The sequence below is a fragment of the Labrus mixtus genome, chromosome 9, assembly GCF_963584025.1.
Source record: "Labrus mixtus chromosome 9, fLabMix1.1, whole genome shotgun sequence".
Classification (NCBI taxonomy): Eukaryota; Metazoa; Chordata; class Actinopteri; order Labriformes; family Labridae; genus Labrus; species Labrus mixtus.
The window spans coordinates 14,493,281-14,519,460 of NC_083620.1; the positions used below are offsets into that span (position 1 = coordinate 14,493,281).

The 26,180-nt window shown below is 39.8% G+C and overlaps 1 protein-coding gene and 4 non-coding genes across 7 annotated transcripts in view; 4 read left to right on the top strand and 1 right to left on the bottom strand.

Moving 5' to 3' along the window:
* LOC132980338 (F-BAR and double SH3 domains protein 2-like) overlaps positions 1 to 26,180 on the top strand; it is a 61,227-nt gene that overhangs the window by 5,409 nt on the left and 29,638 nt on the right. For all 3 annotated transcript variants that reach the window (XM_061046414.1, XM_061046415.1, XM_061046416.1), the window contains exons 3-8: positions 12,278 to 12,323; positions 22,600 to 22,679; positions 23,214 to 23,358; positions 23,535 to 23,668; positions 25,041 to 25,095; positions 25,334 to 25,462. In XM_061046414.1, coding sequence (XP_060902397.1) covers positions 12,278 to 12,323; positions 22,600 to 22,679; positions 23,214 to 23,358; positions 23,535 to 23,668; positions 25,041 to 25,095; positions 25,334 to 25,462 — 589 coding nt within the window. The remainder of the gene's footprint in view (positions 1 to 12,277; positions 12,324 to 22,599; positions 22,680 to 23,213; positions 23,359 to 23,534; positions 23,669 to 25,040; positions 25,096 to 25,333; positions 25,463 to 26,180) is intronic.
* On the top strand, positions 6,474 to 6,547 carry trnat-agu (transfer RNA threonine (anticodon AGU)). Its single transcript has one exon. It is a non-coding gene; the product is annotated as a tRNA-Thr (tRNA).
* Positions 6,860 to 6,933, top strand: trnat-agu (transfer RNA threonine (anticodon AGU)). Its single transcript has one exon. It is a non-coding gene; the product is annotated as a tRNA-Thr (tRNA).
* On the top strand, positions 7,679 to 7,752 carry trnat-agu (transfer RNA threonine (anticodon AGU)). The gene has a single exon. It is a non-coding gene; the product is annotated as a tRNA-Thr (tRNA).
* trnam-cau (transfer RNA methionine (anticodon CAU)) lies at positions 9,200 to 9,272 on the bottom strand. Its single transcript has one exon. It is a non-coding gene; the product is annotated as a tRNA-Met (tRNA).

Below are 26,180 nucleotides of genomic sequence, written 5' to 3' on the forward strand. Positions count from 1 at the left end.
CCCTGGTTCCTTCCTTCACACGCTCTCATTCTCCGTGTTGACTAAGCATTGATTATTTATGACAGCAAACTCTCTCTAATACTCTCTGCTTCTCCGCCTATGTTCCTGTCTTTCCCTGCAGTTCTGATTTTCACACTTCTCCTCTTTCTGAGACATCTCTCTCTTCTTCTCCCACTTCCACTTCTTGGGGGCAGCTCCAGCGGTTTGAGAACAGATTGTCTTGTTGCTGCTGGGTTATGGAGAGGGAACAAAGCCCTGATCTGAGAGTGGGAGAGCCAGTTTAGCATATGCAACCAAAAATGTGTTGGTTGTTCCTGTCAGTGAGGGGTGGTGCTACGTGCCACAGGGTAAATATCTTCAAATTGGCTTTGTCATCCTTATGGTTAAAAGATGCCCCCATGCAGACCTTTCTCAAAGTCAGGAGCAGCAGGGTTTGCAATGGTTAGGTAAACTGCCATTCAATGAGGAGACTTGGACCCAAACCCCTGCAGTTTCTCCTCTGTCAACATGTGCTTGAGCAACGGGCTGAGAAAGTGATTGGTGTTTTTGCAAAATTGTCATAAAAGATCAGGATGAAGAAAGTTAAGGTCTTCTGAAATCCACATCAGAAAATAGACGGCCGTTCAATACAGCCTTACTTTGACTCTCTGTTACTGTTGTCAGGAGCAGCTGTTTAAAACAGACGTGTCTGAGGTACAACAAGGCAGCAGCTGACCAAACTGTCAGCTGTCTTTACCAATAAATGACTGATTTATTCCATGGGCAAAATCTGTTTATATGTACCCGACATGAGAAGTAAACAGGGGTAAGGTCGATAAATTGATTTAGCAATCAACAGAGATAGAACAGCAATTTTCTAAATAATCCCTGGTTTAAGACAGTTACATAAAGACTTTTCTTTGCTTTACATCATTTTAAACTCAATATTTTTGTGTCTGTGGGCAGAGATAACATCTAGAAGGCATTTTTACTAATGCTAAAAGTGATATGGAATCAGCAAAGGCTCTATTGCAGCAAATGCGTCCCTAAGTGTTCAGACTGTTTTATTAATAATGCAGCAGGGATTTCCACAGGAAGAAGCCATTATTGACCTGTCCCCAAGCCCAGGGTCAGACTACTGACTCGAACAGTCAGTGAAAGAAGCACAGCAGGAAGGTAGCCAGTTTGTTAACACTGGGGCATTGGCATTGGCACGCACACATGCACACACACACGCACACACACACACACACACACACACACACACACACACACACGCACACACGCACGCACACACGCACACTTTTAAGGGATCTGGGAATTTATTTTGTCTCAGATCTTGTTTATCCAGACTATGTAGGTGACATGGCTTGTCTTTGGTTAAGGGAACAATGTCATGCTACATCAATAACCTCCAAAAATATATTTTTTTAAATAGCTGGAGACCATATGGGACAAGCAAGTGTGCCCATATGATTGAAACACATACACTGGGGAAGACACATTTTCCAGTGTAAAGCCTACAGTCGATTTTAACTCTTAAATCCCCAAATCTGCTTTGAGGTTATTTACCCTAATTAATCCACAGGCTGGCTTTAATCAACTCACACTCAAACATGCACATGAGTCCCTAGCTATAGCATATTCAGTCGATTTGATAACTGATTTTTATTGATTTAAGGGAAAAGGTAACGAACTAAGAATGAAAAGAAAGAAAAGAAAAGGGAAGAAACAGAAAGAAACAGAAAGGGCAGTGTTTTAATCCACTGCAACTCAATTTTAGCCGCACTAGGAGAGAGGATAAGAGGAAGAGAGAGAGGAGAAAACGATGACAAGTTGGTGGAGTCAGGGAGTCAACTTGGTGTCCTCAATCCAACTAAATCCCCCATGTCTGCCTCAACTGCACAAAAACACACATGCACATAAACCAATGCAAACCATTAAAACATGCAAGTCTCATTTTTTGCCCAATAAAAACATAATCTATCTTAAAAATGGAGCTTCAATTAATAATTGTATCCTTAAGTTATGTTGATTTATGCTGGTTTGATCTGTAGAGATGGAGCATTTAATAAGATTGAACTACTTAGCATTACCCTATAGTGGCACAATGCCCTCCTTTTTGCAAAGGACATGACATGCTGTACAAACTCGTCTTACTTGCAGTACATAGCATGGCAGTGGGCTGTGAAGACTGTTTTGTTTTACCATAAGGGAACTTGTGTCAAATGCAAAAAACATTTATATCAATAATACTCGAGATGGAGTGCCCTATGAAGGAGAAGCTACAAAGAGCATTATTAGTTGGTAGAAAGCAGTAGTGAGGAGACAAAGATACAAAGTGCCAGATTTTGTGGACACTAGACTACTGACTGTAGAACTGAGGCCCTGATGTGAGTAAGGAAATTAATCCCCCTCTACCCCTCCCAAAATGACTTTGCTTTGTGCTGCACATTTGCATGGGATAAATTAAATCTGTGTTTCACTCAAATTTATTTAGCAAATCCTAGGAATTATCTGCAGATATCATTAAAACCTAATGGGTCTCCATGCTGAGTAGCTAGATTAGTATCCTCAGTTTGAACTCAAAATGCTATCAGAGTCCTCATTAATGCTTTTTGCTGCAGCCTCCATAATTTAGGGAGAGGCAGAACAGAAAATAAAGGACCCATTTGGGAAAAGGCCCCAAATGAATGCAATGCTGATTCACACCCACCTAATATAATTAGACAGACATGTATTTGGGAAATGACAGCACAGACAACCTCTGCGGTTATTCAAAATCACAGGAGGGTCACTGGCAATAGTGGTAAAAGTCTTTCTTCAGATGAGGCAAAGGTGATCTCTGATCTTAATGTACTGAACCTTTCTGTATTTGATTTAAAAGGAAAACATATTTAGATATGCGTCTCATTCTTATCAGATAGCTAAGAGACAGTCTGCTCATTTCTGCCTTTAGGAAGCAATTAAACCCACACTGTGATCTCTGCCCCTAAATCTTACCAAGTTGTTTTGGTATTTTATAAAAATCTGCAACTGTTTTCGCAGTGTCTGTTGTATGATTTCTGCATGTCTAAAAGTAATGAAGTAGGAAATATTTCCAAGCAAGTTTGATTCAAGAGTCAAGCCGTAGTTTTCAAATTCATCATTGCTTTCTAAACAACTTTATTTTGAAGGTCCGGCCAGATGTTACACATTTATTATTGCTAACTTGCCCACAGATCCCTGCACATGCCAAACTGACACTACAGGGGTACGCTGATCGTTATATAGAAGCTTAGGGCCACAGACCAAGCTGCCCTACTTGATGAGTTGGGGGTAAAAATGTGTTGGTTTGAGTAGTGGAACATCAAAAACACCCAGCACTAAGTCAAGTAACACGAGTCTTTTCACATACGCATTCCTGAACATTTCTAGAAAATGTCAGGTAGACTGCCTCTGAAATATTCCTGAGTTGGATGTTCACACATGCACCTCACAGCGGGAGTCTATATCCCTGTTGTACGGGAGGGAGAGGGGGAGTGTCTTCAAGGCAGGATGTGATGCAAAAAGAATGAAGTGGAAGTGGGGATGAAGCAACAAAGTCCACTACATGACGCTATCAGAATCTTTGTGTTCATATCAATCCAACCTGTAACTCAACACAATCCCAATACTAACACAATATCTGAGACGAACATACTGGCGATCAGAAAATATAATAAAGCAGTTTCATTACGTGCGTAGAGATTGCACCAGTCGTGTGCATACAGTCTATGGTTGTGCGTCGGTTCCGGGATATAAAAGTCATCACCCCCTCCTGCATGCTTGCGGTGAGTTTTCCTGAATATTTCCTGCTGCGTTCAAACATCAGCTCACCCCTGACCTTGTGCAGAAAAATTTACCTGGAGGCGTGGGAGGAAAAAGTCCAAGTCAGAGTGAAATATTCGGCTTTTTGTCTGTCACCGGAGTTTTGTTCAAGCACTATAGATTGAAAGCTCCTGTCAAGAACTTTTGGTTTGTTTTTAATGACCCCTCGTGAACTAAGTTGTACCGTTTGTCTCTGATGTGCTAACATGATGTTTTGATTTCTTACAAAAGTAAGTAATTATCTTTGCTGTGGAAAATGTTTGACAAAGGTTGTTTTGCATCATGCAGTTTATCATTTCATCTGAAACCTAACCTGCCATGGGTATGCAGGAATTAAGAAACATTAGCAATAATTGTTGTTGCTGATAGTCTCTTTTGCTTCCAAAGAGATCAGTATTACTTAAAGTTTGTTTCATAACCAGCAAAAAAACTCCTCACAGGTGCTTCAATAACTGTGCTGTATTAAGTGCTGTTCAGAGCAATGACACTAAATAAAATGTCCTCTAATTAATTAATCATGATAGTGCAATAAGCATCAGTCAGAGAAGACATTTGATGAGACAGATTCAAGTGTTCAAAAACACACAAACTTTCATTGGATATCAGATTTGAGAGGGATGTCAAAGTGTCTTCAGAGGGATTTCTTAAACAGTTCAGAACAAAAGCAAGCAATGATGACACACTGAGAGGAATACATTTAAAATATTTTCACATTTCTGAGATTCTTCCAAGTAATGAATATTATAAAATGCTTGTTCTTGGTGTTGACAATATAGGCGAATCTGCTCTATTATGTCATGTAGAGATCACACAGTGTGAAAACATGACCACCCTCCTGCTCCTCTGTCTCTGTCTGTGACTCATGTTGCTTATCCTGTTGTCACTGATCTCAGCCTGTGTCCTGTAAACCATTGATCTCAGCTGTTTTCCCACGTTTGATCATTCCCTCTCTGTGACACACACACACACACACACACACACACACACACACACACACACACACACACACACACACACACACACACACACACACACATACACTAGTGTCCAGACTCTCAAGCACTTAAGTATTTCCCGTCAGACACACACTCATAGGCATTTCTGTCTCCCAATCCTCTTTGAGCATAGCCTGATGCTGATGCTGCTTTCTGTCTCATTCACCACACACACAAACACACACACACACACACACACACACACACACACACACACACACACACACACACACACACACACACACACACACACACACACACATACACACACATGATGGGCATGTGGATTGGTGGGAAGAGAAAGATGAGGCATGAGAAAGGCTTGTGGAGAAAGAGAGGGCTAGAAATCAGAGTGTCTGATATTATACACACTTAAAGCCAATCACACTTCAAGACTGAACCCAAAAGGACTGCTCTTTGAATATTGTCGTTGTGTCCAAAGAAATACACATTCCACACCAACATACACAGTGTGGTAGTTAGATATTTCTAGCAGCTGATTGGCTGTCCATATACAGTTGTCTTAGATGCAGTGTTACCTATGTTGTCCTTGTACTGCAACATATGCTTGTTTGTCCCTCACCTCCTCCTGAACCAAAAAACTGACAGACCAATTAATTAAAACTGACACAGTGACACTCCTCTCTTTCTGCTATCTGGACAAAATATGTAAAACAGTTGCTATACCCATTCCCCTTTTCATTTATTTTGTTCAGTATCACTCAGGTGGGTTTCCTGTAATACTGCTATTTAGCTCCTAAATATTTTCAGTTGTCCCAAAAATCGTTTTCCTTTCTATAGGGTGATTAATACCTTTTACGTCATAACTAACCACACTTGAACTGGACTTTAAATCAAATTTTACTACACTTTTCCTTCCTACTTTGTTTTTTCCTGTCTAAGGAGGTAGCATAACAATCACAGAACAAGTCTATTACACATGCATCCACCATGTCAGCCGTGACCAGGAAATAATGATATCTAACACTTAAAATGTGTATGTAACGTCAGCTACTCTCAATCTATTCTCAAATTATTTGATACTGAGAACGTCCCTACGCCCTTTGCATCCATGCTGTTGTTTGCTACATTGGTGCTCTGTCGTCAGTAATCACTTGTTCATATATTGGTCTAACCTGAATCTGGGCAAATAGTCATCTTTCATTCTGTCTGTCTGTTTGAATTTGAGGCCCATCAGAAGCAACTGCCACAGCTATGGGCTGAGTTGGTGTTCTAATTTCCCATAATTCATAATTCAAAATCCCACTTATTGTATGGCGCTGTGGCTTAGTTGGTAAACAGGAGAGTCTGTGTTCAAATCCCAACAGTGCCTTTTAATAGGTAGGTAGTATGTTGTCAGAAGTGTTACCAATTTAAAAGGGTGACATCGTAATGAGTCCTAAAACCTAGACATTAATTTGCATTTCAGCACTTATAGTCCATTGTCTTGATGTCCATGTGACTTTATGATGAGTTTTCATAGATACCTGAAACAAGGTATTTGGTAAACACAAGCTCAACAAGAGACAAGAGATTTTAACATTTTTTCTACGTCTTCAAAGACATCTGGAAGTGCCTGATTTGTGAATTTTGAGACTCCAAATTCCCAGAATTCAAAATTCTAACTCCCTCTAATTGGCTGGAAGTTGTGGCGCTGTGGCTTAGTTGGTTAAAGCGCCTGTCTAGTAAACAGGAGATCCTGGGTTCAAATCCCAGCAGTGCCTTTTCATTGGTTAGGTAGTGTATCTTTCTCAGAACCTGTACAGCGCTAAAAGGATGCCACAGTATGAGTCCTAAAACCTAGACGTCAATTTACATTTCAGTACTTCTGGTCCCATCGTCTTGATGTCCATGGGAATTTTTAACGAGTTTTCGAATAGATGCCTGAACAAGGTCTGTGGTAAACACAAGCTAAATAGATTTTAACATTTTTTCCACGTCTTAAAAGACATCTGGAAGTGCCCTGTTTGTGAATTTTGCAACTCCTAATCCCCAGAATTCATCATTCTAACTCCCTCTAATTGGATTAAGATTGTGGCGCTGTGGCTTAGTTGGTTAAAGCGCCTGTCTAGTAAACAGGAGATCCTGGGTTCAAATCCCAGCAGTGCCTTTTCATTGGTAGGTAGTGTGTCGTACTCAGAAGTCATACAGCATTAAAAGAGTACCACAGTAATGAGTCCCAAGGGCACACTCACACCCTCCCCCTGCTGGCCTGCACCCACACCGCTCCAGGTTCGACCGGGCCTTAGCGTTTGTACATAACGTTGTAATACAACACATGCGTGGCTTTACGTAATTATGAAGCGTGCTTAGTTTACAAGTGAGATGGACTTGTAAATAAAAAAACTGGAAGGGAAGCACAGTGAAGTCCTCACATCGGAGATCACAGAGAACATGATAGCTACTTTACTAACTTTGTGGCCTATTTTAATGATTTTAGTCAGATACTGCCATGACACTCTAGGATTTGTGCTTGTGCATGAACTGTACCATGCCTAAGCACACCTCTTCCAAGCGTGCCAGGGCCAAGGAAGTGTGGATCAGAGCACTCTCACTAGTCAAATGAATTTGACTTTCAGGGTGAAGCGTGCTTAGGCTGGGTCAGATTGCCTAGTGTGAGTGCACCCCTAAAACCCTGAAATGAATTAGCATTCTAGCACTTCTGGTTCCATGGTCTTTATGTCCATGGGAATTTTTAATTAGTTTTTGGTTACATGCCTGAAATAAGGTCTTTGGTAAACACAAGATGAAGATATTTGAACATTTTTGCCATGACATAAAAGACATTTTGAAGTGCCCCCCTTGTGAATTATGTCAGGCTAACTTCCCAGAATTCCCAATTTGCTAAGCAGTATGGCGCTGTGGCTTAGTTGGTTAAAGCGCCTGTCTAGTAAACAGGAGATCCTGGGTTCAAATCCCAGCAGTGCCTTTTCATTGGTAGGTTGTTGTTCATAGAAGTTATGCAGCATTGAAAGGGTGTCATGACACTGTCTCGATGTCCATGGGATTATTAAATTAGTTTTCCATTAGATGCCTGAAATAAGGTATTTGGTAATCAGAAGCTAAAGTGTTTTTAAGGTTCTTTTTCAACGACATAAAAGTCATCTGGAAGTGCCCCACTTTTGAATTTTGAAGCTTTTTCATGTCTTACAAAAGGCGCTCGCTAACACCTGGCTAAGACTACAGAGTTTGTAAAATTTAAATGTCATCACACCGAACATGAAAACGTATTAGTTAGCTTAGTTGTGGTGAATCTGAAGCTAGGCCACCATGGTGTAGTTAAATTAACGGCCAAACATTAGCATTTTAATTTTGCCGATTGCATTTACGCTTCAGAAATGATAAAGGTAGTGTTCATTTGTAAAGATTATCTTGATGAACAAAATATGTAAGTATTATAGGCTTGTTTTGCCACAGAGCTTATTTTCATTGGACATTGGTGGTTCATGAATGAGGATTATGGTTGAAATATGCCATATAGTAGAGCTGGGTATTGTCCACAACCTCACAATACAATTCGATTTCAATTCTTTGGGTCCCGATTCGATTCGATATCGATTTAAAAATTCACATATATGACAGGAATACCCAAATAACTCATCACAGTATCTTCTTGTTAAATAGTTATGTGTGCATTGTTTGTATGGGTTAAGAACAAACTGACTCAAAAGTGTATTTTATCATATAATTATTCTTTAATTGACAAAGAATAAAGCGTTCAAGTACAGTGTGATCTAAAGTGCACAATTGTGCCTGACCTGAATTCACAGCACCCACAGTGGAGAGGGGTGTCATTAAATGAAAAAAATCAATCTCAGGATTTCCCTGAATCGATATTGAATTGGGAAAATAATAATTGCAATGCATTGATGAGTCGATATTTTTAACCAACCCTACCATATAGTAAGCGGAAAAGGGTGCAGTAGATGACAAATGTTTGTTTAAAATGAACACTGTCCAGTAGATTATTTTGTTGCACACACTGTATTTGTACTTGCTTTGTATTGCAGTATACTGATGCTGAAATAATGAATTAAACAGCTGTCAATGTCAACCTAATTTAGTTTGGAACTGAGCACATTTATCTGAACAACAACAAACAGAGGGAGTACTTTAATAACTTGAATTAAGCGACACTTTCCCATGCACACTGACTTCTGATCATGAAGTTGTGCTTTTTTAGTGCATGTCTTTAATCGGCTCATTTTGATGTGCAAGACCAACCACATTTTAAGATTATATAGAACTGTTCTGAGTGGTACTGTTGCGTATTTACATTACAAATTGATCATTTAGCATAGCAAGCATTTAGTTCGGCTTCAGTTGAGTTGTTATCCAAGGTGTGTTATCAGCATTGTGAGAATTTCAAAACACCATGCCCCGTGTGAGGCTCGAACTCACGACCTTCAGATTATGAGACTGACGCGCTGCCTACTGCGCCAACGAGGCGTGCAATGCAATGTGAGCATGTGAGGTCTAGACTGCAGACTCAGTGCTGAAGGGTGGGGGTGGAGTCGTCTGAGCTATAAGCAGAGGCAGCATGTAATGTTTCAGCTGGCATGCACAGGGGTGGAGTTAAGCACTAAACACGTGCTCCTGTCTTCTGCAGTAAATCATTGACAGCTTGAAGTATTGCAGGTTTATATCTGTGCAGAAAGACTGGTTTAGTCAGTAAGAGTCTATCACGTCCATTTCAATGTTTACACCCAGGAATCTAAAGCAGATTCTGTTTAGAATACAAAGGGACACAGCATGCTAAACACAACATGATGCCTGTGGAAAATGTGAATCTTGATCGAAAGGCAACTGGACTGGTTGTAGATCTTGAAGACGTTTCACGTCTCCTCTGAAAGGCTTTTTTTTGTTCTAAATTGGTGGACGGAGCTTGAAAATCATTAGAATGCTAATCGTCCAGGATTACTCACAGGAGAGTCGTTACCTGAGTCGTTGACCTAGTTTCGCCTAGAGTTGTTAACCCTCCCGGTCGTCTGTGTGTCGTTGGGGTCACATGGTTTCCAAGGTTGGACTGGGCCTTCACTTGTTTTGAGAGATAATTCAAAACAGCATTGTAGGTCGGTGAAAGATGGTGTCTCAAACATCCATTTTGGTTAAAGGATGGTTTTTCCACCTTCACATAGCGTCTATAACACCCCTTTCAAACCAATGGCCGGGATGTGTACCTTGTCATCTTCAAAGATTCAGATGTAAACAGCAGAATCCTGTCTTGAAGAGATGGCTCTCCTATGCTGTGCCATGTGTTTGTGTCGTGGTTGTTTAGTCATCCTTGATCTTTACTCTAAACCAGTGGTTCTCAACTTGTCTGGCCTCAAGAGGACCCACCTCCAACTCCTATGTTAAAAAACGCTCCCCAAATTTTGGTATTTTTCGACCAATCAGATTTATTTACTGTTACAAAACATGTCTCTGAAGCAAGAAACTAAACAAAACAAACACATTCAAAAAGCGCTTTACAGACCTTTTGATACAAGTTATTTCCAGGCACACATTCGCGACCCACTGAAAATGGCTCCACGACCCACTACTGGGTCCCGATCCCACCAGTTGAGAACCACTGGTCTAAACCATCCAGATGGTTTTACTGTCCACCAGTTAGTTTAGAGCTGAAGAAGCCTTTCAGAGGAGAGGTGAAACGTCTTCAAGATCTTCAACCAAGTCCACTTGCCCTTTGAATCACGCTTTACATTTACCATGACCTGGATGATTGAGAAACTACACAGACATGCCTTTGGCACAGAGAGATATGCAGATATTATGACGTCTATGCATACAAAAGATTTGTCTTCCTTGCTATGTGTTGCCCTTGTATGTTCTTGTTCTTTTGTAGCTGTTAAGTATCCCCTAGAGTTTTTCCCAGACTGCATCCACTTCAGTGGAACCTACAATAAAATTAAACACAAAAACAAACATGTTTTTTCTTTTTATACACGTGGAGTTTGTCCGGGGGCTGCTTATATTTTGTGTTCTCTAATGTTCGTAAAATTGCAGTTCTGAAACTGCCAGAGGGAAGCTGTTAAATTCTTTAAGACGTGTTAAATCAGCAACCACATAAAGAAATACTCTTCTCTACTAATAGATTTTTTGATTCAGTGAGTGAGAAAATGGTTCATTTTTGCCTCAGGATAATTTTTTGTAATTGCTTTAATATGATGATATATTGTATTTTGGTTTCGTTTTGTAACTGACAACCAACAAAAACAAGAATTCAAGATATATGTTCCTAATACTTTGTCATGTTGTGCGCTCCACAATCTAGATCTGAGTCTCTTGTATCTACAAATCAAGCTTGATTTATTTTCAGAAGGACATCAAGCTTAATTGTTCAAGTCCTTGATAGCATAGATGCTGTTTATGGGGATTAATATCTGTTTTTGGTAAGATAAAGATTGTGAAATGTCAACGATAGGGCATTCTTACTTACCAGGGTTTTGTATGTTTTTACTTAACAAGAGATGCAGAGTTTAAAACCTTGCAGTACCTCCTCTGTTGCCTAAAAAACTGAACCTGTAAGATTAAAGGGAGATTTACATGTGGCTGAATGGCAGTAAGCTTGAGGTGATTTAATGCCAAAAATCATGTGAACCTCTTTGTCTCCATGAATCTTTGGGTAATTGTATTTCTATTAAGATCTAAGACTGAGAAGAGGCATACAGCACTCAAGGACATCCATAACATATTTTAAGAAGTCACCCAGCAGAATTAGACATTCACATTTTAAAACTCTTTATAATTCATTGAAGTCATTGAAGACAGCCGTCTTGTCCAGTACATCTCCCATGATTCAAAGAGTTAGCTTGAACTGGGATGTGGTGGCATTTATTTTATTTTATAAATGAATAAAATTAGACAGTATTAGTCTGCTTTTGAAGGAGTCGTTTACAACAACAAACTACTGGTAAGTGTGGTTGACCACCCTTCCCTTCGAATGGTTTACAGCTGATTATGATTCTTAAACTTAGAAAGAAAGCCAGTAAAAAAGTGTTGGCCCCATAATGAGGTCATCTCCAGCAGTCATGTTGCTTCATTCACTCTGCAAACAGTGTGTCTTTATCGTTCTGTGTGATCGTTCACCTAGTGTTGTGTTTTTCATTCTGCACATTCCTCAGTAGTGATAAGAGCTTTGACTGTCTCTGCTACCAGAATGGGAAAAGCATGAAGGGGTTTGTGCACATTTTGAAAGGCTTTTTTGGTAACCAGAACTGTCCAAAATAAAGATAATAAAACAAGTAATTTTGCTTGTGCAGAGCTGTTTGAAAAGACCAAACATGGCTGTTAAATGTTACAATACACAACATTTAATTGAAAATATCAGGCCTATACATTCATATATTCATGTTATTTGAAAAATATAAGTGACATGTCAGCTTTTTAAAAATGTTAATAAAACATGAAATGTTCAGGCACATTATCTAACCTGTGTCATTCTGTGTGTGTAGGAGCTACAGTCTGAAGAAGGGACAGCTGGAGAGGGACTACGCACAGGTAAGACTATCTGGACTCTTGCTGAATGTGTGTTGGATGCATTGTGTTTGCAGTTCTGATTGGGTGTTGCCACTGAGTGAGGACACCTTTCTAATTACTGCATTAGCATACTAATGTTGGTACTGTTTGCATTGGAGCTCCACGTCTGTATTTTAAGCCAACTGCTGTTCAAGTGTACACACGTGTTTTCATTTTATCCAATATTTTACTAAAATAACCCTGTTAGCCCAGCTGTTACTGTTTTGTGATGTAGAACGTATTTGTAGTCTGTTTTCAGGAAGGCTGCAGGAGAGCCCCCAGCAAACTACGACAATGTTTTAAAGGCCAATGACTTGTGTTGAGCTGATTCAGTTGACTTCTTTCATCTTCTTTTTGTTCATGAGATTTAAACCATAACATTTAAATGAGCTTCTCATGATGTTGTGGCTTAGTTGATTATAGTGTTTGTCTTTTAAACAGGAAATCCTTGGGTCAAATCCCAGAAGTGCTTTTCTTAAATCAATGTTTTCTAAATAAATTATGAAGAGAAGAATATTCCAGTGTTGTATTATCTACACAACGTCTTTGTGATTCTAATCTCGATTTATTCCACATCTTCATGTAGAATCTGTTCTCAGGGGTTTGGATTAGCAGCATGGAAAGTGTTCTGGTTTCTCTTTGTTGTTGGTTTCTAGTCCGAGCTGTATTGACCAATTATCAGCAGGCTCTGGTGAATACAGGAAAAAATATCATTGTGGACAGCAAAAAAAACATGCAGCAAACGTTATCACCGCTATTGACTTACTAGCTCCCGTTGACAATATTCTGACAATGATTTTTGTCTTAATAGACCCATATCTGCATAAAAGTGAAGCTAACAATTCGTTTTTAGATTTCCTCACTACCCAGAATGCACCAGACATGATCGATCTGACCTCCATTCAACAAGAAGCTTTTTAAAAGTTTATTCTCCTCTTGAGGACAGAACTGACAAATCTTGACATTTCTATTTTGTACAAATCTGCACAATGATGTTATTTTGGCAAACTTAATTCTCGTTATTTGCAAGTATATCACAAGAAAATCGGTTTCTTTTTCAGGCTCACACCACTGACATGAGCCAAAAATAAAGCTGGTGTATAACCTTTACTGTTGAACTTGACAATTCTACAAGGACAGGATTTTTTTCGCTCTGGTAGATGAGTCTGGTCTCCTTCTCATATAGAAGATTTTATTCAGTCTGGTTCAGGTGGGCCAGTGGAAATTAGATTTCTAATATAGAGATGGTTTAATTGCCATTGATACAACTTTGGATTCTTCAGACAAGAAACATTGTGAGGTGTTCACAATATAAACAAACGCTTATGCTAAATGATGTTGTGTCAAATTGCCATGTGATAAGTGAAACTAGGTGCCATATCAATGGAATGTTGGAACTAGCTACCTAGCCTAGCACTTACTGCTACATCATTGCTCTGATTGGTTGAGCTGTACAGAGGAAATGTTTATTTATATAAATATTTACCTTTGGAACTTTATTTTGACGTTACGAGAGTAAAGTTTCGATGTTGTTATCATGGCTCTGCGGCTTCTCGCAAACAAGGGATTCCGGGTTCAAATCCCAGCAGTGAATTTAATATAAAAGCACTGATGTACCTGAAGAGGTGTTGAGGGAACTATCAATATAATAAAACTGTCTTACATCCTAAAGCCCAAACATGTGGCACAGAAGTTAACTACTTTTTGTCTGATATTTTTGGCCATTAAGCCAATTTGTTACATTTTGAACCCAAATATAACTGTTAAAATAAATTCATATTTAATGAATTAAATAAACGTTATGTCTGAGTCAAATGGGCCAAAAGTCAAGAAGTGTAATGTAGAATGTTTGAGTGAAAGACTTCAAACTTAAACGGCCACCACTTGTCTTTGTACAGCGAGGTCTGTTACTCATGAGCCCTCTTGCTATAATTTGGTGAAGCTGAACTGATTATTTAAGAAGCCCTCGAAACATCCTCAAGTTAGGAGAACCTTCTCTGCAGACAGCATCCTCCAAAAGCCTTTTTGTCACTTTGTCACTGGATAAATACTTTAGACAGACTCATCAGTATCAGATGGATACATTTTTAACGGGGAACTGAAATTTCTTGAAGTCACTGTGACACAAAATTTGAATCTAATTCACTTTGATAGAAATTCCTTTGATAGATAAGATTATAGTTCTCAATGAGGAAAATGATCACCTTGATGTTTAGAAATGAATGGTAAAAAAAAGATCTTAAAGGGAACTACACATTGAATGTGCTTTGGGGTCTTTAGGGTGAGACTTTTTCCTCAAATGACTAAAAACTCTCACATCTGCTGCAGACCCCATGTGGTTTCACTTTCCTTGTTTTGCTTGGTTTTTCACAGATGTTTTCGTGTTTTTTTAATCACTTTTTCGGGTACTCTCCCTTCCTGTTTTCAGATTTATGAAATGCCGCGTAGTATTCATAACTCTTGTTTGGCTCAGACAGTAGAGGGATTTGCATGCAAATGAGCCCAATCTCCTCTCAGAAATAGACTATACGTGTAGCCATTTCTCAGCCTCCACTGCTTTGTATTTCCTCCACTAGTAATTCTACCCCGCAACCTTAAATGATCTGAGTAGTTTGAGTAGGCTTCTATAAAATGCAAGATGTATGGCTAATAACTCCCAACGTATGAATCAGGAAGTTTGGTCTCTGTATTGGGTTCATGGACCTGCACATATTCTCTTTTTTCTCTTCCTTTAAAGGGTTTAAAGCAGGGGCCCAGTAATATGGGATTTTTGGGGCCGATACCGATAACGATTTTGGAGAGAAAAAAAAATCTGATACGATATATCGGCCAATATCTTTCTTAGATCAATGTTCGTTCTGTAGATCCCTCAAATGCAGTTATCAAAGACTTGTGGAAAACATAACTGTGCATATGTGCATCACCGCCTCACAATCTGGAGAGTGATTCTGCTTTTTGTAATCCATAGAGCGCACTCGACTCGTGACAGTCAGATGTAGAACTGCTAGTGTAAAACAATGAACTCTAATAAAATGCTATTTGACTGGTGAATATATATATATATATATACATATATATATATATATATATATGTAATATCGATGCACGTCTGCGACAAAATTAGCCGATACCTATACTCACTGGATATGCTAATATCGGCCGATATTATCGGCTGGCTGATTCATCAGTCGAGCTCTAGTTTAAAGCCAGTTGTACTTATGTTTACGCCTTAAACTATGATGTAGAAAATATCACTGAGACATGTGGTAGATGTCAAAATACACTGCATTGATTTTTAATTTTTAATGAAGAGTTGTTGAAGATATGAAACTGATGAATGCTCATTAATTTGCTCATATTGCAGAAAAAGGCAGAAGTTGACCTTTGCAGCGTCTTTTATTAATAACATGCATTTCCATCTTATGATCAGCTGCGTGATCTTTATTCAGACCTAAGGGAGGACAATTTGCAAATGTTTATTTTCTTAACATTGTGTGCAAGAATGGCATCCTCCACTTTACCATGAAATGTTATTTTCGCCCATTAGACATCCACTTTGCAGTGTTCTGCAGAGTTGTCAGGACACACAGAACCAAAATATATTTCCCAGAAGAAGGCTGTGTCAGCATACCTCTCTTACTAAGCATTTAAGTTGAAGGGTGTCTGAGCAGAAAGCAAACAGTGTTTGCAGCCAACAGTGTGGAAGACTGCACAGGAAGTGTCTCCTGTTGAATTTCTGTTATATGTTCATGCTGCTCAGCTTCACAGAAAATGGTTAAATCACACACTATATCTTAATGACAAACATTAAAATACATTACCCATCAGGCTCTTAGCTTCATATTAGTTTCACTCTATACAGCTGTCCACACCTTTTACCCCATGTGTAAGTCCTTATAACCTCAACATCCATACACACACAAGAGGAGATGAAGAGAGTGAGGAAGATGAGAGAGAGAGAGAGGGGGAAAGAGATTTGTGTGTGTGTGTGTGTGTGTGTGTGTGTGTGTGTGTGTGTGTGTGTGTGTGTGTGTGTGTATCTCTTCACGTCTTCATTTACATGTAGTTTGAATGATTACGGGTGAGCGTCCTTTGGTCAACCCCTCTGGTTTCAGACACTCATTATCTCCCCCTCTCCCTCACACTGCCTCACTTCTCTCTGTCTCTCACTATTCTCCCTCTGCACTGTCTTGTTCACCTTAGAAATAGAGGTTGCCTAGCAACAACCCCCCCCCCTTCCCCCCCTTACTCAGTAGGACAATGGATTCCCTCCTAATTGTAGGTGTGTGCATCATGCAGTATGTTTATGTGCAGGAATGTGTGAGATTACAGTTGCTTCTTAATAGAGATGCATGATGATAAAACTTGATTTTGTTGCAGCATCTGATGAAAATATGATTCCATGCTGCAACAATAACATTTTTGCATGGCACTTCTGTCCTTGCTTCTTTCTCTCTTTCCACTAGCCACTCAGGTTGAACACTGTTGGATTCTCATTGGACCCTCATGCTGTTACAGATAGAAATCCAGCCAGTCAGGTGGTCCAAACAGAGAGACACTTAGAAAAAGAGAAAGGAAGCGGAAGAGAGGAAGACAGAGGGCGGTTACAAGCTGTAAGAGACAAAACCAGTCAAAACCAAATCAAGAGAGAAAGTCATACGCATTTATCCAAACAGAAAAAGCAGAGGGGTGGGGAAGACGGGTTGATGGAGCGAAAAAGAAAGTGAAGTAGCTGTTTTTTTTTAACCTATCAGACCAGACTGTGTGTGTGTGTGTGTGTGTGTGTGTGTGTGTGTGTGTGTGTGTGTGTGTGTGTGTGTGTGTGTGTGTGTGTGTGTGTGTGTGTGTGTGTGTGTGTGTGACGTGTGTGTGTGTGTGTGTTAAGGTATGTGTGTGTTTGCTTCTCGTCCTCTATTCCTCTCCCACGATCAACATAACTGGAATAGTTTGAGGCTGGGGTCACACTTCACTGTACTGCCCAAAAAGGCCAGCCTGCTGCTGCGTGTCGACTTCCCTCCCTGCAGCCTCATTGCATTGTTAACATGTAAATCAACTTAAATGCTGTGGGAATCTGTCATGGTTTGTGTGTTCTTTATATAAACTTTGTAGACTTTCTAAATCATATCTATAATTCAAGAATCTTCCTCTTGTTTTTTTTCTAATTCCATTTTCTTCTCTTCTCTGCTTAAACTTCCATTTGTTCTTTCAGACATTGCACTAATCTTGCATCGCATTAGCTTGTGCACACATCCATTATAGCCAAGCTATTAATTATGTATTTGCCTCTGCTGTTTGATCTAAATTGATTTGGACAAGGTTAATAAAAGGAAAATGATGTCTTAGAACAGGAGAGAGAGATAGTAATGATTTCTCTTTTATTTCCCTGTTTTCTGTAAACACAAAAAAGACATCACTTGTAATATCTTTTCACGACTCATTATAGCTGGTTTTTAAAATATAAAAAATATTTTTAAATAGCTCTGCACTCCCTCTCACTCAGTCCACCAACACACACACACACACACACACACACACACACACACACACACACACACACACACACACACGAAGAAGGCAGAGAGTCTCTGGCCGGAGAAGTGCAGACAGGCAGAGACGGTCGTGAAAATCAAGTATATTGATTGAGGAGGAAGTTGAGAAAGTGAGGCAGACACACATAGGCTGGAGGAAATCAGACAGAGACAACAGATAGAAGATAAGTGAGCCAGATGCAGGAGGAAATAAGTGAGTGGAAGAAGAGGTAGAAGGCTGAAGTAACAAGGTGACTGTCTGCAGAGTTTTTGTGCACCTTGGAAAAAACTACAATTAAATGTATAGAAAAGCCAGAGATGTGAAGGGATAAATGACTGACAGTTACAAAGACATTCTGATTTTCCACATGCAGTCCCTCTTACAGTAATAAGGTCTAAATCAGTTGTTTTTGTTTGGAAAATTGAGACTAGTCTGCATGAGAATTTTTTTTCATAAACATACAGTCTCTGCAACTGTAAAAAATATCTACCCTTCAGACCCATGATTCACAGTTATCTCACCTTATTTTGACCTGTAATTTTAATGTCTTCTATGGACTGATCTGTCGTTTAGAAAATAAATTGCAGAGGTAAACACATTGGATCATAGGGACCTACAAAATAATGAAAATAAAACAATTTCAACAATAGTAAGCCTTTCTTCCTCTTCCTCTCCTTTTACCTCTCTCTCTCTCTCTCTCTCTCTCTCTCTCACACACACACGTACACACACACACACACACACACACACTCGCACACACACACTCGCACACACACACACACACACACACACACACACACACACACACACACACACACACACACACACACACACACACACACACGCACACACTGGTCTCCTCAGGATATCCTGCTGTTTTGGTACCCTGCCACCCTCAATCCCAAAAACAGGATGCACAAGTGTGTGGCTATGTCTTTTTTTGTTGTTAACTGTATGTTTGTGTAATATTAAAAGGAGCACTTCCACCTCACCCAGACTTCATACAAAGGGCAGAGGGGTTGCCATAGCAACGTGCAGTTCAGGTGGTTGTCAGGTGATGACAGCATAGAAAGGAGGATGGAGGAATGAGATATCCTGCAGAGAAGAAGAAGAAAAGAGCTTTGGAAAGAGGATGGAGAGGGAAAACAAAAAGGCAAGAGGAATGTGAGATAAACAAAAGAAAATAAGGAGAGGAGGGAAAGAGGTGGAATAGAAGAAGAAGATGCAGTCAGAGAGGGGAAGAGGGCAAGCTAGAAAGAAGCAGTGAGGGGAAGGAAGAACAAGGATCAGAAATCCTCAAAGTCAGCACCTCAGTGATGCTGTGAAATGTCAGTCACGTGTGGTGTTTCTCAACATTAGTCATTGCCTAATCACTATTTACAGATTCTACATTAAGATGTCGGATCTGTAATCAAGGGGTCTGAATTTCCAGCATGGGAAGCCAGGGTTCTTGTTTCTGCTGTAGTCCAAGCCAATAAAGTATCAGCAGGCTTTGGTGTGTGCAGGATAGCAATATGGAAAGTGTCAGTGACATGGGAGGTCCATCCAACGGCCACACTTCATCATCTCAAGAGTGATCATTATGCACCTTTAAGAGGTGCTTTGGAGCCTCTCAGGCTCACGAGTTTATCATGAATATGATTCATTGCTCCTTAAGGTACTCATGTCTTCTCTTCTCTTTTATTCTATATTTTCAAATCAGAAGATGTTTTTCATTTCTCTGTTGCTTTTTATTTTGCATCATTGTGTTTTGTTTTCCTCTTTTTTTTGTTTAATGTTTAATGACAGTATACAGGCTGCACAGATTATCACAAGTATAGTTCTAAAGGACACTAGAGAGAACAAACTAACACTCGCCCTGCTGTCAGTTCAAAATAAACGAGAAAAACCAAGAATAATGCTTCAGGACTTATTGTTGCTTTTTTTAAATGAAACTGTGACTACAACACACAGGTATGAACCTGACGCCATATGTGTAGCAAAGCCATTTAAACTCCTTGACTACTGTATACAGATCAGAAATGATCGATCCAATATCCATTCAACAAACAAGCATTTTAAGCGTTGTTTTCTTCCTCTCTTGAGGACAGACTTGACCAAGCTTTCATTTTTCTTTTTGCAAATCTGCATCATGCTGTTGTTATTTAGGCAAACTTAAAACCTGGTATTTGCAAGTAAATAACAAGAAAATCTTGTGTAACTATCCTCAAGTATTGAAGTAAAACTCACAAAGAACTGATACACAGACGGTGCTACTCCGGAGGATGGAATGGACCAATAAAAATGACAGTGTTTACGTTGCAGATGTGAGCACATAGCACCTGTGAGGAAGAAGGATGACTGACAGAGATTAAAATATACAGCGGAGTGAACATATGAAACAATCCTGAATGAATAGCACCAAGCAAAGGGTGGAAGGACATGCTATGTATCAACAAGGGGGATTAATGAGGGCCAACCATGATTTCCAGTTGGATTTTATTCAAGACGGCTTTGAGCTTTTCCTTTACTTTTAGGAAAGGGCAGTAAGATAACTCGTTCTGCTTGTTTTATGTTTTTTTTTATAAGATCTGATTAATTATCAGACAATGTGAATGAACCTCGACATCAGAGTTAAAATCAAGCTGTCAAATCATTCCTCGTCCTGTCAGCCTGCCAGCTCACAGTCGGTGATTGTCTCAGCTGTCAGTCACTGTCCTCATTTAACCCCCACTCCAAGAAACACACACACACACACACACACACACACACAACACACACACACACACACACACACACACACACACACACACACACACACACACACACACACACACACACATACACTCAAACCCCAACAAATGAGTGCTGTTTATTCTGCAGGAAGGCATTTAAATCCCAGCCGCTTTTATTTCAGTTTTAGTGCTGTGTGTCTTATTACTTTATTCACATACAAAGTCTTTCTCGTTAACTTTTTTCTCACCAAAACTACCTAAACCCACTCCCCCACTCCCCCACTCCCCAGAGAGAGAGAGAGAGAGAGAGAGAGAGAGAGAGAGAGTGAGAGAGAGGGAGAGCGAGAGAAAATATTCCAGAATCAAATGTGTTACCTCTAGTACTGGACATGGCAGGTTTCTGTGCCATTGCTTTTTCTTTTTTTTTCTTTTTGTGTGTGTGTGTGTGTGTGTGTGTGTGTGTGTGTGTTTGTGTTTGTGTTTGTACTTGATCTGGTGTTTTTCTGGCTCCTACACCTCTGTTTGCAGCTTACGTCAAGAGGCTGGCACCTGTTAATTATTTCCTTCAGTGGCCTTGTTAGTAATAGGTTATCTTTTCTTCATGTGCCTCAACATATGTCCCTCACTGGCTGCCATTCACCAAAAACAGGAGCACTGAGAAGATAACAGGACAGTTGTTTTTAGATCAAGCTTTGACATCGTTGGCTCATGACTTCCTCTGGCTGGTGGGTTCCAGGGGTCACTCAGCCACCGTCACCCCCAGGACACATGATGCGTGTCAGATGCTGGGAGCAGAGTTTCAGGTCCAGGGACAGAGAGAAAGAAGAAGTTGTGTATGTTTTTTTAAGGCCTAACTCACCATCTGTGAGAGGTGAAAAGGGCAGGATGAGAGAGAAGGTAGAAGGTGATTCAATAAAATACGTATAACAAGAGATGGAGATAGAGGAGTGGAAATTTGAAAACAAGCAACCAGCTTGAGGGAGTGAGTGAGAGACAAAAGCAGAGAGTTGATTATAGAAAGATTTGAAAGCAGACCAGAGGGATTCTATTTACATGCAGACGAAGATGACTAGTGATGAAATAGATACAAAGAGAATGTGGCTTATTAAGTTTGTCCCTGAGTTCTATTTGGATGCTGTAGTTGTTATTAATGAGGATTAACACACTCACTCACACTCATCTGGAGGCACACAGAGGCCAGTGAGTCCATGAGTTGTCACTACTGACACAGTGACCCAGTCCAGAAGATGTAGGTTACACGTTACACTTTTTTTTTTTTTTTTTTGCAAGCCCTCTGGGGTTTTTTTTTTTTGCTCGTACTCACAGGAGCTAACTGGGGATTCGCTGACGCAGAGCTGATCCATTTTAAAGTGGGATTGTTGACTGAGTGCAAAATGCAGAGACTTTGACTTTGTACATGGAACAGAAATATAACGCTCAAAGGGAACAACACATTTAAACAGTAATAAGAACATTTAAAATCAGCTTCCTTCGAGCTGTTTATACTCAGGGGAGTTGCATAAGGAACTAGGCTAGTCAAGTCTTAGCTTGGGTCTCATTAGTGCTTCTTCTTACAACCCAAGAAAAATACTGAAATATATGGTATAAAGTATGTAACATTAAAGATACTAAATGATTGCAGACAGTTTGTTTTTTATGCTTTGGCTGGTTCACTTTTATTGCATCATTTTTCAAATCTCGCTGCATTCTTGTATTTTCAAAATACCCAACAGCAATGTCAGGAACATTTTGCTAAAGGTATATTTATTTGGAATAGCTATGCACCTTGCTAAGTTCACTTATTAAACTATTCCATGGGTTATGAAAAACATATTTATTAATTAGGGGGTCATGGTATAGATCTAACAATATGCTCCATTGTGAACAAGTGAATTAAATCTTCTAATGACATAATAACTACTCATTTTATTCTATGACTTCTTACACAGTATCAGCATATAGATACTATTAGTACAGTGTTTTTAAGTGCCCTATCTTGACTCTTGTGATTTCAGGCTCTGCAGAAGTTAGCAAGCCAGTACCTCAAGAGAGACTGGCCTGGAATCAACCCTGATGACCAGAGAACAGACTACAGGTACGTGTGTGTGTAAACGTTTGTAAGTGTGCATATGAGATATTTATGCATGATGCCGCTATATATCCCATGAATCACTGCTAAACTCATTTCAGGCCTGCAGCCATTCTAAATAGTGTTTTTGCACCTACAGTCTGTTGCTGCACTCATAAGAAATGTGTGCTCTGCTAGTTTTTTGAAAAAAAATCACAGTATGGGTTACAGCACATTTATGAGTCATTATTTACTGTACCACAGGCTCTGTAATATAAAACCTCCAGCTGAATTCAACTGGCACTAAGTCCACAGATCTCACTGGAATTAGTTTTTGTTTGTTTTTTTCTCGCTACTGCTGCAACTTTTCTGCACAAATATGTTCCCCTTTCAGGTGCATAAACAGTTTCTAACGCCCACAGTAGCAACCACACAGCAGTCTGGGGAATTTAGGAAATTAGCCACGCTGCAGGAGAACTTTTTCTAAACAATTACTCTTCAGACGGCAAGTTTTGTAATAGCAATGAACCAGCATCTTTTTTCCCTTTTCCCTCCAAATAGGAATGTGTATGCAGTGTGGAGGTCCTACTTAGAAGGTACAGTGCAGGTGAGCCAGTCCAGGCTCAACGTGTGCGACAACTACAAAAGTCAAGTATCAGAGCCGTCTAAGACGGTTCGACTCTACAAGGAACAGCAACTGAAAAAGGTGAGTGAATGTGTCGACAGTGGAAGTTACTCATAATTTCCCGAGGCAATCTTTGTTCGCCATCCCTCTCTCGCTCTCTCTCTGACATCCGTCCATTCAGTAAGCATGACTCATGTTGGTCTGCTCTCCTCTCTCTCTCTTACAAACTGCCTGTTTTCTCCTTTTATCCTTCACAGACCATAGATCAGTTGAGCGGTATTCAAACAGAGCTGCAGGAGTCGGTGAAAGAGTTGGCCAAAGCCAAGAAAAAATACTACGACTGTGAGCAGGTCGCCCACGCTGTACGAGAGAAGGCAGACATAGAGGCCAAGTGAGTTCACCATGACGCAGTGCATTTGTGTGTGTGTGTGTGTGTTTGTGTGTGTTTTGGTCGGGTTGTGTGTAAAAATAAAAAAAATACTTTGACTAAACAGACGGCCCAGATTGTCAGAAAGAATAACAGCAAGAGAACAATGTTGGCTAACCTCACAAAGTGTGTGCATGTGTGTCAGAAAGAGAGAGAGAGTGAGAGAGAAAGAGAGAGAGAGAGAGAGAGAGAGAGAGATAGTGAAATCGTATCATGAGGGCTGAAAGATGCAACCGATTACAGACTAATAAGTGTTTTTAATAGTTGGGTAAAAACAAAAATACAAATTCCAGGACAAGATAAAATACAGAATTTTAGTGTTGCAACATTAGTGGATGCACTGCTCTTGGTCTGGATCAGAGCATACATCAAAATCTGAATCACATCTGTAGACATTTAAAATGTAAAATATTTCTTGGTGGTTCCTTTCTGTTAAGAATAGAAAAAAATCTCAGGTACACGTTCAAACTTTGCAGTACAACAGTTAACAAAAGTTAGATCCAGTCCTTGTGAGTGTCGGTTTCCCTCCACGTCTTAGCAAGCAGCAGCCATGGTGACATTTCTGCTTCAATGGATTCCTGACTGCATCGATCGCCCGGTCGACTCTTTTCTGTTCTCTATCACTCAGACACAGAAATGACTGCATTGCTGCTATTAGTGTGTGTTACAGGGTTCGCGGAGAACAATGTAGAGACATTAGTCATTGTTGGGCACAAGGAAGGAACACACAGAAAGAAAGCGGTGTGAATGCAGAGACACAACACACACTTACTACATGGAGTAGCTCTTGGCGCGTAAAGCGGGATAACTTAAATAGAAACAGACCTCTCGTCCTCACACATGTATGCAAGAGACCAACATTATCTCACGTTCTTAATTTGAACGTGTGAGGATAATCAAAAACACACAGTGAGATTTAGCATATATAAGCACAGTAGCACAGAAAAGCAGACAACACACACACATGCACACACACAGGCTCACTCCATCATTTTATATGGTGGGTCTTTTTGATGTCACCATTGATATAAATCACGATGGCTGGATCAGGCAGCGATTTATTGCTGTGAAGCTGCAGCCTGTTCAGGGTCAATATACGAGGGCTGCTCTGAATCAGAGGCTAGAGATCAGAGTTATGATGCCGTAGAAAATGCCTGGATCGTTTTCTCCTTCAAACATTAACTTGACGTTAATTTATCTTTGATTGGATCCAGATTGTGTGGAGTTAAATGCCAACAGTGCTGTTACGATTTTCGCATTTCGACTTAAAATTAGATTTTGATACATTATTCATGAAGATTCACTCCTGTGTTTGCTCTGTTTTTTTCTTTCTCAGGTCTAAATTAGGACTTTTCCAATCAAGAATTAGTTTACAGAAAGCAAGTGTAAAGGTAAGAGTTCTCTTTCACAAACGTACAAACAGACCACCTTCACTTCCTCTTCAGGCAACGCTTTCAAGCACATTCTTTCATCCCATGATATGCAAACTGCTTTTTGTTTTTTTTTGGTTTTTGTTTCTCTAATGAGCCCAGAACCTAGAAAATGGGACTCCTGTACTCCACTGAATCTTAAGGCTCCTGTCTGTTACCTTTATTTGTTATTGCAACATTATCTGTCTCTTTCCTACAGTTGAAAGCCAAGAGAAGTGACTGTAACTCAAAGGCAACACAGGCCAGGAACGACTACCTACTAACGCTAGCTGCTGCCAATGCTCACCACGACCGGTACTACCACACAGATCTACTGCACTGCATACAGGTATTTACATCAAGATGATTTTATTGAAGTGAAAAAGTGAACGTGAGGGAGAATTTGAGTCCCTCCTGTGAAAGTAAACATTTCATTAAAACTGCATATTTGTATAAAGTAGCAACCAGGCAGCTGCAATACATCGAGGACGTTTCCCTTTCACTGAAAGTAATGACTTCAAGCTCAGAAAATACCCAGAGGGATCACCCAGTTTGTAGTTCCACATTCAAAGTGGGGAGCTTCTTTGAATTAAACCGCAATTTAAGATCAAACTTTTTTCTTTTATGAGTTTGCAAAACTCAAACTGCCTTCAGAAATGCTGAAGTATTTGGAGGAGGAAATTGTAAAAGAAAAAAGAGAATATTTCACAGCTTTTAGTCTTCAAAGAGAGCCACTCTGAATATATGGTTTGATTTGAAGGGGGGGCTATGTGAAGGGAAACCCTTTCAAATGAGTCATCCTGGTGTCTATTCTAACCAAATGATTGGTAGGCATGAAATTAGGATTTCCACGATGTTGAATGAACTGACTTAAGGGGAATTCTGACATCGTCTGGCATTCCAAACACTGTCATAGTAGAAATATCGTGTTCAATAAATCAGATCTTTTTGCCTCATCATCAGATCTGACATCTTAATCTGACATTAAGTGCTTCATCAGTGAGTGACTGTTGGTTTTTGTGACATGGCTGCGGGGTCATGATTCTAATATGCATTCGATTATGAGT